The sequence below is a fragment of the Gavialis gangeticus genome, unplaced genomic scaffold (genome assembly GCF_001723915.1).
Source record: "Gavialis gangeticus isolate Ggan-Ray unplaced genomic scaffold, GavGan_comp1, whole genome shotgun sequence".
NCBI classification, from domain to species: domain Eukaryota; kingdom Metazoa; phylum Chordata; order Crocodylia; family Gavialidae; genus Gavialis; species Gavialis gangeticus.
Window position 1 is genome coordinate 58453427 of NW_017729031.1, and position 12687 is coordinate 58466113.

At 39.9% G+C, this 12687-nt stretch overlaps 1 protein-coding gene across 2 annotated transcripts in view; it reads right to left on the bottom strand.

The window, feature by feature from the left end:
• LNPK (lunapark, ER junction formation factor) overlaps positions 1-12687 on the bottom strand; it is an 83165-nt gene that overhangs the window by 65653 nt on the left and 4825 nt on the right. Inside the window, exons 3-6 of one of the 2 annotated variants that reach the window (XM_019522965.1) lie at positions 9482-9523; positions 8054-8241; positions 3214-3272; positions 157-197 (exon numbers count right to left, since the gene is read on the bottom strand). In XM_019522965.1, coding sequence (XP_019378510.1) covers positions 157-197; positions 3214-3272; positions 8054-8241; positions 9482-9523 — 330 coding nt within the window. Of the gene's footprint in view, positions 1-156; positions 198-3213; positions 3273-8053; positions 8242-9481; positions 9527-12687 lie in introns of both variants that reach the window. The other variant, XM_019522964.1, reaches the window with a different exon arrangement.

Consider the following 12687-nt stretch of genomic DNA (forward strand, 5'->3'; position numbering starts at 1 on the left):
TATTAAACTATATTGTGAATGCATGAAAACAAAAAGTAGGTTAAAAAAATGAAACTCTGAAGCTATGTAACACAGGTAAACAGTCGGTAGAACTGCTGAAAGTATATATAAAAATAAGATTTAACGGACAATTTATTTGAAGTAAAGTTTACTTACTATTTTTTTTTTTTGGGATTTTAGTTCTTCTAATGCTTCACCTTAAAAAGAAAAGGAAGATATGGATATTTTATACATTTAAAAAAATGATACTAATTTCAGCACACACAGGTTGAATATCTATCCTCCCAACTGTGAGATCAGAAAAATGTTCACATGCTGGCTCCAAGTCATACCAACTATCAGCAAATCTTATATTTTGATAATATAAAATTCTTAAATGACAGTAAGGTCTCTTATAAAAAAAAGTTATATTTTTTAGTTTTTTCTGTATATGACAGAATGCAACGATAAAAAAACTTTTAATGTACCACTTCTTTAAGCAAACTACTTCTAGCACAAAACCTGTTTTGACCTATATTAAAATTAGTACAACAGGCAAAATTTGCTCAAGACTGTAAAGGAGCCTGACTCACCAGAAAAACCTTAAATCCAAGTTTTAATACATGTATTAGAGACCCAGATTCACCTGCTTTAATATACTTCAAGGAAGTCTGTTATGCAGGCTAGTTTCAGATGCTAGATCAATTGCAAACTTAACATCTGAATCTATATTTCACCCTTCCAACATTTCCAAACTCTAACAAAACTCCAGTTTTATAAGAGAAGCTATTACTACTAGAAGGTCATTTCACAGCAAAGAGAAGGGACACAGTTAGAGCTAGTAGGCACAACACCTAACCTCTGTTATCTCTGTAGGAAAAAAAATGAAGTCAAATGCAAGTGGGATTTTTCCTGGAAGTCAATGTTAGCAATTTGGCACTCATGGAAAAAAAAAACCTCACTGTAATAAGCCAGTGAGTAATGTAAAAGAATGAATTCCCTTGATGCTACCAATTCTTTGCTACCTTCTTCACAGAATACTATGCATAGAATTATGGATTTTACTAAAGTAGAAAAATATAGGAGAGTATTTACCATCTTGTATTCCTCCTCTATTGAAAGTTTAGCACCCAACCTCTTCCTCTATACATCTCATTTTGTGGGTTCCAAAATTACTTTGTTAGTGCTATTTTTTCCAGAAATGTACCTCATAACATCGGGGAAAAGTAGAGGCAAAAACAAAACCGAAGTGATCAAATTACATAACCATTATTTAGATCATCCCAAATAAATAGAGAGAAAAACAAGATTTTTTTTTTTTATATTACTTAAGCCTCCTGGAACAGCTTTAATATATTTCTCAACATTAAAAAGGAATTTATACTAGTTTGCACATTCAGCTGACATTCGAGCATAACACTTCTCTGCTGAGAAGTCTTTGCTTTGATGCAACAAGCCATTTTTATTTCTAATTTATAAAATAAACTCCTTAGTATTTAATGGGCAGATGTACAGAATTAATATTATATACACAAACACAGCTAACAACTACTCAGTCGCAAAGAAGAGCAACAATATATGCTGCAAGACCTAATACCACCTGTAGTTGGACCAGTTACTCTCATAATTAGGCACCTTTGAAATTCATCAGTCATACAAATTACATGATCTGACCTCCAATGCACTACAGGCAATTTCTATGGTAGATGAATAGATAGTAGTAGATAACTTCTCTAGAAGCCCTAAACATTTAGCACCTTGAACTGCACCAGCGGTGCAAGTGCAGTTGAACAACTACCATATTATATTGCAGTGACTTATACTATTTAAGGAACAGCTGCATTCTGCACAGCATGCAACTTAAGTACATTTCCATGAAGTAAGCTTCAAATGCAGCTCCATGGAGTACTGCAATAATTTTAAAACTTGGGAAACTTTTACATATATAGATTAGTACAACAGGAATGGCAAAGGGGAGCAAGAATGATCCACAAGATAAATTCATAGAGCAAATGTCCTTCTCTATCATCAAGTGACAATTATTAGAAGCTATCATCGGACTACAATACCATGCATCTTTGGCTCAACTCAATTTAGCAGCTGAAAAGCAGGGTGCAACATTACAAAAAGTAAACAGGCTGAAATGAACCTCAAGAGGTCATCCCAGTCCACATTCCTTACAGGATAAATCCCTGGCAGAGGTTTATCTAACCTGATTTTAAAAAACCTCCCATGAAGTTAATAAATCATATGATGTCCGTAGGTCACTTGCTCCTGTGCTGCATGACCCTTACTAAAAAAGCTTTTCTTAACACTTAACCTGCAAAGTAAGCTAAGATTCCTCATCATATCTGAAGCTGACATGAACAATTGAACATCCTCCTCCTTGTAAAAAATCTTTACATACCGGAAAGCTAAATATGCCACCAACTCTTCCCTTTCCCCAGTCATGTATTTGCTAGACGAAAAAAACTCAACCTTTTCAAGGTTTCTTCACACATCATTTCCTCAAAGCCACTCAATTCATCTAACTCTTCAGAACCCTTTCCAATAGGTCTGCATCTTCATTACAATGTGGTACCCAAAACCAGACAGTACTCAAGCTGAGGCCTCATCAGGACCAAGTACAGAAGAATTACCGCCTATGGTGACAATTCATTCATGGTAAGACTTCCCCGAATTAGATTTGCCATGTTTGAAACAGCATTTCATTTTTTGTATCACATTCAATTTGTGGTCCACTAGACCTCTGCAGGTGCTCTTCTGCAGCTTTACTTGCCTAGCCAGTCATTCCCTTTTCGCATTGTGCATTTGACTTCTCCCAGGTTTAACAACTTGCACTTCTCTCTCGAGTTCCATTTTGTTGACTTCAGAGCATTTCTTCAATTTATTCCAAGCCCTGTCTTACAAGTGCTCCCAGTTTAGTGTCACCTACAAGTTTTATAAGCAGACTCTTTATGCCACCATACAAGTCACTACTGAAAATACTGACTAGAGCCGTGTCCAAACCAGATGCCTGAAAGATCTACTTGAATCCCCCCCCCATTTTGACAATGAACCACTGATAACCACTATAGATACATTTTTTAACCAACTGAAGGTACCTTATAACACTTCCATGAAGAAGTTGCAATAAAGGTCAGACAGAAGAGCAAAATAGAGGGGAGGAAATGAGGCAGCACACTCCTAATTAGTTTCACACATTTTTAAAAAAAAAATTGGAAATAAACTTACTATTCTTTTCTGTTCTTTTGGAAAAGAAGAAAATGAGTAGTGTTCTTATAAACCAGATTCTGAGGGGGGGAAAAATAAAGTTAGTTCGCATTTAGACTAATAAAACTGAAGAGTTTAGCTTGTACTAGGAAGCAACCTTCATCTTTCACTATGGGTGGGAACAGCCCCCCAAAATAGATTTAAAATAACCTGTTATGAATGTTGACTAGGAATGTATGTTTCACAGAACAGCTAGTTTCAAGCACTTTCACTGAAGTAAATTTAGTACCTAGGCAGAAAAAAGTGAAAGTGTTTAGACTGTATTATAAAACAGAGAGCTACGAGTGAAATGCAAGTATTTCTTCATATAGCAGTCAACCTTGATATACACAAAGTAAAAAATATTTCCATTAAAGTGTAATCAAGATAAATTATTATATAAAAGAGGTCTAAAAAGTAACAACATATTTATTAGCTGGTAAGATTGAATAAATTATTTTCTTAAGCCCAAACAAAGAGTTCTGCAATAATAAATAGATAATGATGCATATTTAGTTCCATTTTTAATAGGCTTTAAGTAAGAACAGAACTTTGCGGTGGTAACATCTTAAAAAAATAAAGGCATATTTCTTATAGGAAGCTAAATCAAAAGCTACTTTATTGCCATGTTACACTAAAAACATTAAACTGGTAAATACTGACCATAGGACTAGACTTACAAGGTAAATTCATATTTGGGAGTTGGTGAGGGTGGTTTTATACCAGTGAAATCCTTGAGCAGCAACTACAGTGTAGTTGCTACCTTAAAAGCTTTCCAAGAAAAATAAATTGACATGATTCTGGTCAATTTTACAGGGCTCAGAATAGTAACAGGAAAACTGCCCCAAGTCTGGTCAATTTTATACTGCTGCTTCAACAGAAAATAAAAATCAGTAATCCATCCACATTTTTGGAAAGACAAAGCCATCATTATTCACATTCAGTTATATATGGAATATTCTCCTTGCAGTCACAAGAACTTGAAAAATTAAGAAAAAAGGCTTAAATCTACTTATGCTAATGAAGTTGGAAGCTTTTCCTGGCAATTAACAAATCTAACTCAAATGGCAAGTAGACATGTGAAGCCCTCCTTATGTCAGGCTCTATACTACAGAGTAACGGAGGGACTGAATTAGATGAAAGTCAAAAATAAAAGTTAGAAGTCCAGTAGAGGTTAGAGTTACTCAAAAATCATACTTTGCACAAGAGAAAGAAAATCCCATGAAGGGTTTGATAAAACAGCAGCATGACTGCTTAATAAGCATATAATTTGACATTTCTCTTTGGCTTTTCTGTTCAAAATGCTTGCAGCAACTAGCAGTAAGAACCACATACACACAGAGCTAATTTAACCATTACCCCGATACCCAAGGAGATATAGTAAGAAAGTGAATTGATTGTCTGAGGTCACACAACAAGCCACTGAGGCAGAATTATGAAAAGGTATACAATATTAAATTCCACTTTCAGATTCATGTTTCAATAGCTATCTTTAAAACAGTTATTAAGTACTATGAAAACTGGTAACAGTTCTTTTACACAGTGAACAGCATTTCTCAATGAAGTAAATGAGATAATGATACATCAGTGTCTATATCAGGACTAATTCTATACTGGTACGGAGCATGTGCTCCATTTCCTTTCATAGGTGCATTTGTATTTATTTAATAGTAGTCAAGCTCCTTTTTTTAATTAGTGCTGCGGGCTGAGCAAAGAGATGGTATAAAGCAGAGGTACTCAATCCCCAGCCCACAGCTATGCATTATCTGCTCCATAGAGACCCCCCAGGGGCCAGAAATTTGATGGCAGGACAGCAATGACAAAAATCCATTGCTGCCAAAATGTCCAGGCCCATGGGGAGCCCCATGGCCTGTGCACCGGCATGCAGGGGCACGGAGAGGGCATTGCTGAGCCCCAGGGCTCAATCCTGGCACATGGGGCACAATCCAGCCCAGTCACTTGGCCCTCCAGGTCAAAAAGGTTGAGCACCACTGGTGTAAAAAACATTAAAGTTTTAACTGCAGATTCTTACCTTTAGGATATTAAGGCAAAATTTTAAATAGCTGTCCATCCTAGTTACAGCTTAAAAAGAAGATATTAATTTAAAAATTTTATACGGTTTTTAATTCTCAGATTAAGGTGGAGAAGGGGGGGGGGAACCACATGAAACTGTTCTTAACTGAACAAGTTGCACTTTGAAGAAGTGGGGCCTCCTGATATACTGCCATATTTTTCAAGTGCTCAATAGCTATTACAGTGTATTCTGAATGTATGTTACATATTCCTACAATTTAACTGACTGTACCAGCATCTGTAATGTGCTCAGACTCTGGGGGAATGACCCAAGGCAGTAATATGTTAGTGAGTGACTGCAGCTTGGGAGAGGCAGACATATGAGAGTTTTCTTTTCTAAGCAAACTATATAGAGCTAGTACTGGGTGGCACCAAACACTCAGCATGGATTCATCTCTTGATCGAGAGCACAGACATGTTGGCAGCTACTTGCCGTTTACACCTGCCAGATAAAAACCTGAAGAGTATGGGACCGAGGAGGGGGAAGGGGAAATAAAAAGGAAACAAAAACAAATAGACACATGTTTGCAAGTTATAACAGAGAATACATTTAGTTCTAAATATTCATATGCTTGATGGTTGCTTGGCCCAGGAGTTTATGGAAGCCAATCATTCAAAAGTGAATATGCATTGAACAAAGAAAAGGAAAAGAACAAAGGATCCAGTGTAAAAACTCAAGAAAACAAGTACTAGGAGCCAGCTCCTTAAATAACAACATGCTATCTACACTAATTTTGCCCTGAGTGTAAAGGGGAAGCTATCAGTACTCCTTTCCTGACTTGCTTTGCTTGATGTCATGAGCAAGTTTTACAGGTAAGAATACTGCGCTAGAAAACAAAGGCCAATCATTCTTTTTTTGAAAATGCCCATTTTGACCCTTATATTCTAAATCAGCCAAGTCCAGTTACTACATTGCTACCTAGGTAAAATGGTCTACATACTTTCGCTCCCAAGAGAATTTCATGATATACACATCCCTTTACAAACAAATGCTAAAACTGTAGAGTAACTCATTAATAAAGTGATTTTGAACCTGCCATAAGATCTTTAAGGGTACCAAACCATATAGCACTGTCATCTGTGTCTGATTCACAAGACCAATCCAGAAATTTCAAGTAGGAATCCAGAGTGTCAAAAATATTGTAACCCAGTGGTATTCAAACTTTTGGCCCCACAGGCCAGATGAGTGGCCTAGATGACATAAGCTGGCCCCCAGGGCCTGATTTTACCTGCACTGCCCCCTCCCTATCACCCATGCCAGGACTGGGTCCAAGGTGGCAGGCACCACTCCCACCAGCCCTTCTCATGCCAGGACTGGGTCACAGAGCTAGCACTGCCCCCTCTCCAGTCCAGCACCACCCCCAGACCCAGTCCTGCACACTGGGATAAGGTGCCAGACTTGACAGTCAGGGTCCAGAGATCTGATCTCCTGCTGCCAGATTTCCAGACCTGTGGGGACTCTCTGCAGGCCCAAGGCTGAGCACTCCTATTGTAACTTGTTGTGAGTCTTTCCAAGTTCTCTGCAACAGGAAAAAAAAAGTGCTCCAATATTCTTCTGTACTCAAAAAATGAGTAATAGCTAAGACCTGGTATTTTCCAAGGGGTACCTCAAATCTAACCAGGTTGAAGACCACTACGTGTGTCTGCACAAACATGCATACACACACACAAAAGTATTTTAAAACAAGAAATCTGATATGTTCTGCTGTGCATGATTTACATTCAATCTTACTATAGTAATCACAGTAAGAGCCTCAAAGGACTAATTCTGACCCCATATTTTTCCCCACCCCAAAAGTTTGAAACCTTGAACAATCAAGTTTCAGGCAAAAATAAATTTGCAAACAAACTCAAACTTGAAGTGCTTGTAACTAATACAGGAAGCCTGAATTGATTCTGTAACACGTTAAGGGAATTGAACTCCATCTCTTAATTTGCCGCTATGCAATTTTTTTTTTTTTGGGCGGGGGGGAAGGAGAGGGAGGGGAGAAGGAGCGGGGAAAAGGGAGGGAAATATTTTTTAGAAAACAAGTAGTACCTGGAAAGTAAGTCTCAAATAAGTTGAATGAAAACAGTAAGCATCCATTCTTTCTATTGTACATCTAGCAAGTTATCATTAGCAAATGTTAAAAATTCTAAGACAGCAAAAAGCAAAGCCAAGAACATTTTGGGGGAAAAAAAGAACCCAACACTTAAAAACGTATCCCTGTATGTTTAAAGGAGCAAAATAATTAGTTTCAATCTTTGCCTAGGTTTACAGGCAAAAAGTACCAGAACTGACAAAACAGGAGAAATCATCTTTCCCATTTGCATAGGGCAGCATTTTGTGTAGCTAGTTTATTTTGTGTACCGCTTTCAGACAAGATTCAAGATAATTTTTCTAAATAAGAATTGAAAACACAAAACAAACAGATGAACAGTGATCTTATACAACATCCTCTAGTATTTATGGCTCTTCCGATTTATACAACCTTAATTAAGGTGCTAATAAGCTACGCAATTTTAGATGTTAACATCTTTTAACTAGAAAAATCTTTTAGTTGTCCTTCATACCCAGTATGGCCCAAGAGAGATATTTCCCTCAAAGAAAGCATATGCATAACTACTCAGATCTATTTTAAAGAGAAAATCCAGCAAGTTCTGACAAGTCAAGAATTGTCAAAAAAAACAGAAGCCCCTGCTGAGAAGTACTTTCCATCTCCTTCTAAGAAAGAGATAGCAGTTAAGAAAAACGGCATAGTTTACTTACATCAATGGAAATGCAAAAAATGGAAGCGTCATAATCAGCCTTGCTGTCCATTCATCAGGAAGACACCACAAATATACAATTAAACAGGTAATAAGATAAAGAACTGAAGAGTAGAGAAGTAGCCTTCCAACCCATAGCTTCTGCAGCCTCTGATTTTTTTCTCTAAATTCTTCTAATGCTTGGATTTCCTGTAAATAAATGTAAGTTTATAAATGTAGATAAGGTTTACAAAGTAAATTTATATCTTCATTTTCTTTGTCATCTTATTAGGTTTGCTACCTTTATAACATTTGCTAAACTTAAATGGTTCGGTTTATTTTTATAAAGCTTCTACACAAACAGGCTTCTTATACTTGACAACGTATAATTTTCATAACATGAATTATATCTTAATACAAAGATTGTGATATGAATCACCTGCACTCCACTAATGATTCCTGGGCACTACAGCAACTGGAACAATAATATTTATATTGGAAATTAATATAGTTAGCTATCTTAGTACGATTTAGTAATTTGGAAACAAGAGTGAGAATTAGCACCATACAATTGGCAACCTTTCTATAGTCACTAAAAAGAGCTGCTAAAAACAGTTTGAGTACCGATGCTTTAAGTGTCATTTGTTAAATCTCAGATGTGCCCTAATTTAATAGTATCATCTTCTCACACGAGTAAGCTAAAATATTTCAACCACCTTTTCAAGTAAGTTTTTATTTCAATGCTCTATCCTATTAAGAATCATGAATATTTGAATACTGTTTCTGGAAGATTAATTAATAATCTAGAAGTATTCTGCTGTGCCATTATTTTGATTTCACATTGAATGACGACAGGATCATCCACATTTTCATTAGCTACACAATGAAAACTGCCACCAGCATATTTCAAAATATGTAATTTTCCTATGGACCACTGGCACCTGTATCAAATACCAAGTAGAATAATACTAAATCACTTAATTATCTATTCTGTCCTTGCCTAACACCTCCCTTGGAAAACTCTGTAACACTTAACTTGCACTGGAAGGTCTGCTAATGAACCTAATAAACAGAACTTTGCTTTAGCGAAATGTTTCTGGGGAACACAAAGTGAGGGCTTAAGCATTAGCCATAATAGGATTGTACAACTAGGCCACCCTTAGCATTCCTTCACGTTAGCCTGAATACATATGTAGACAAACAATAAAGTTTGTCATTGTTTGAGTAAATACTGCTTGTGCTTAAAAACCAATGCTGAAGGTTCTGCTCCCTATTTTCTTTCACCTAAAATCCCCAGCCTCCAGTACATGAATGCTCTAAAATAAGCATTCATATAATACTTATTTCCATATTTGTAAAACTGCCACACTTTTAAAGAAATGACCAGATATCAGATCTATTTCTAAACTAAACAAAAAAAACCAGGCATAATGAAGAGCCAAATACATACCTTATCAATTTTCTCCAATACTTCTACAGTAGAAGGTTTTGCCTGCTTACAGGGAACAGAAAAAAGGCTTTAAACTAATATTTAAAAGCTGCAGATACCCAAGTGTCCAGCATGGCAATAGCAATAGTCATCCAGCATAACAGATTAAAGTATTTTCATTCCAAGACAAAAATAAATTGTACTTTTTCTCTCAAGTTTCATTGTTACTGACTAATCGTCAGGGTTTTCCGTTTCCCATGGAAAAATGGAGCAAACCATGGATTTTCCCCTTTACTAACATAAAATGAGGGTTATGCCCCTCACTGCTATCCCTGTGCACTGGGGAAGTGTCACCAGGGCAGTGTGGCGCTCACAGGGGCAAGCAGCTTTCCTGAGCAGCCCCGCTGTGCCCAGCTGCACACACTGCGCTGCAGAGGCCCCAGGGGAGGGCAGCAGGGCAGGGAGCACAAGCCTGCAGCATGCATCTACCCCCCACAGAACTGTGGGGTGTGGGTACCCTAGCCCCTCAGGAGTGTGCACTGCAGCATGGAGCCAGCCCCACCCCTGCCCAAGCTCACAGTAGGCAGGCAGCTGGGACCGGGGGAGCCAGCTTCATGCTCCTTCTCCTGCAGCAGCTGTCTTCTGTCAGGGGCAGGGAGCTGCAGACCTGGGTCCCTGGCCCCATTGCTAGAGGCAGCTCTGGCAGAGCTGGGGGGAGGTGGCAGGGGCTGTGGATGAGGGGCAAGGGGCACAAACAGGGCTGTGAAGTGAGTGAGGGGCACCAGCAGGGCCAGGGGTGGTTGCAGTGGGCCTTTATTTTTAATTACAGACTTTGGGGTTTTTAAATCAGAAAATTTCCAATTTTTTAAAATCAGGCAAAAACCAGGATCCCTGCTAATCATCCTCTCTCCAAAGACACTTCCAGCTGGTATTACTTTCTTGTCACAGCTCCTTCCATAGATACACACCCTGCCAACTGGTAGCAGTTGTGGGTACTACTTCAGTACAATTGCAGCAGAGCTATTCTTTACAGTTTGGCTCTCCCCTCTTTTGCAGTAACTAATCCAGTGTAGAGACATATAAGACTGAGGGGGAACCTGTGAAAGAACAACTATAATGGACAGTAGCAGATGTGGGGTAGAAAATAAGTGAGAGAGTTCATGGAGATTAAAGAAAAAGTGAGTAAAGAAGTGAATGAAGTGAGGGAGAAGATGTGAATAGAGGACAACCTCCCAGGTTTTAAACTCATGCTATCATGTATTTTATACTTATATAAAAGGGGACACATTTAAATATGCAAAGGAACCAAGAAGGGCCTAGATCGGGGGTTGTGCGGATACTTGGGAAGGCCCTAGCGGGTATGTGCGGATGGGTGGGCAGGGACAGAGTGCCACCACCCACCACCCCGTGCCCCCGCCTCCCAGGAGCAGGGCTGGGGCAAGGGCAGTGCTGCTCCTCTGCAGGCCACACAGTACTACCTGGCCAGTTGGACGGGGGGGGGACTCGAACACTGCTGCAACTGCCGCTGCATCCACCACTCCGTGCCGCCGCTCTGCATTCAGCTACGTGCCACCCCCGCTCCACATCCAGCCGCCGGGAGTACACTTATTTAAAAAGGCTGAAAACCCATGGCTTAGATTATGACATTTTCTTCTGCAAATGGTAAGAATGATCACCAACCTCACTGCTCATTTATTTTGTCTACCCATCTCAATAACACAAATCAAGCTCATGCTCCTAACATAGGAAGCAAGGATTACTTCTGTGTTACAAGTGATTAGCCAATACTCGGATACCAATACATATGAGAGAAAGGCTGATATTCTCCTTCACTTACCCATTTGTCTTAAGCTAAAAGGAACAGCAGCCAACCTTATAAAACATACATATTGCTGTCTATCCTAATTAAGTGCTAAGGCAGTATTGAGATTGCAACCCACTATGAACATTTAAGAGATGCCATATAGGTCAGACTACAGTAGGTCAATCTAACTTAATTCCTTTATCTCTAGGGACCTACCCAATTCTTAGTCAGAACATGGGCCCAAGCTGCCATTTCACTGGTGGAACACACGGGTCCCCATGCCTGATAGACTGAAGAGCCCTAGTGGCCCTGTTCCTTGCCACCAATTGGCTGCAAATCCATCACAAGGCTCCACCCCTCGCCAACTAGTGGAGAGGGACAGAGCCATATGACAAGCAGCACTCACAGCCAACCAGTGATGGGGGTGGGAGGGTTCCATCTTGTCAGCAGTCCTCTAAGTGGGCAGCCCCCCACTCTCCACCCCAGCAGGCTGCCGCTAAGAACTCCTTCTGGTGAGCTAACATTTTATTTTCGGTAATTTTTTTTCCCCCTGCAGATTTCACAGATTCTGCAGGCAATGCTGGATTTTGCAGAATCCATAAAATCTGTTAAATCAAATTCGATAGGTCCCTTCTTATCTCACAGTGCCACAGAGTGAATGCTAAGTAGAAAAGTATTCACGCAGGCCTACACAGACTAACCTGTCCCCTACCCCTCTTCTCTTATAACTACCAATATTTAGAGGCCTAGGAAGTCCAAATTTGAAGGTTGCAGCCCTGCTGCACTGCTTAATACCCACCAGTGGCAATGCGTAGGGAGTGCACATACACCCCCTGACCAGCCATCCTTGCTGCTTGGGCAATGGGAAGTGGGGGCAGGCAGAAACACTTGCAGGGGGGGCCACCAGTGCTGGCTGATCATTGCAGCCACTCCCAGAAGCAGCCACAGAGATTGGCCATTGCTGGATCAACCACGGGGGTGCCCCTGGGCAGCAAGATTGGCAGTCAGCGGGACTGGACATGGGGCGGGGGGAGCCACATGCCCCTCCGCCCCGACTAAGGCAGCACCGGTCGCCCTTGATACCCACACAAAATTCTCCAAACTTCCAATACTTACCAATCCAAAGAAAAATCCAAAGGAAGGAAATAGGATGCAATAAAAATCATAATACAACCCTCCCCCACCACTTACCCTAAAAGAACTGGAATAATCATTTCATAGTAGGTAGGGTCAGAAGGGACCCAAGCAGATCATCAAGGCCAACCCCCTGCCATGGCAGGAAAGAGTACTGGGGTTAGACAACCTCAGCAAAGTGTACATCCAGCCTCCTCTTAAAGACCCCTAGGGAAGGAGCCAGCACCACTTTGCTTGGAAGTTGGTTCCAGATCCGAGCCACCCTGACAGTGAACTAGCACCTCCTGAT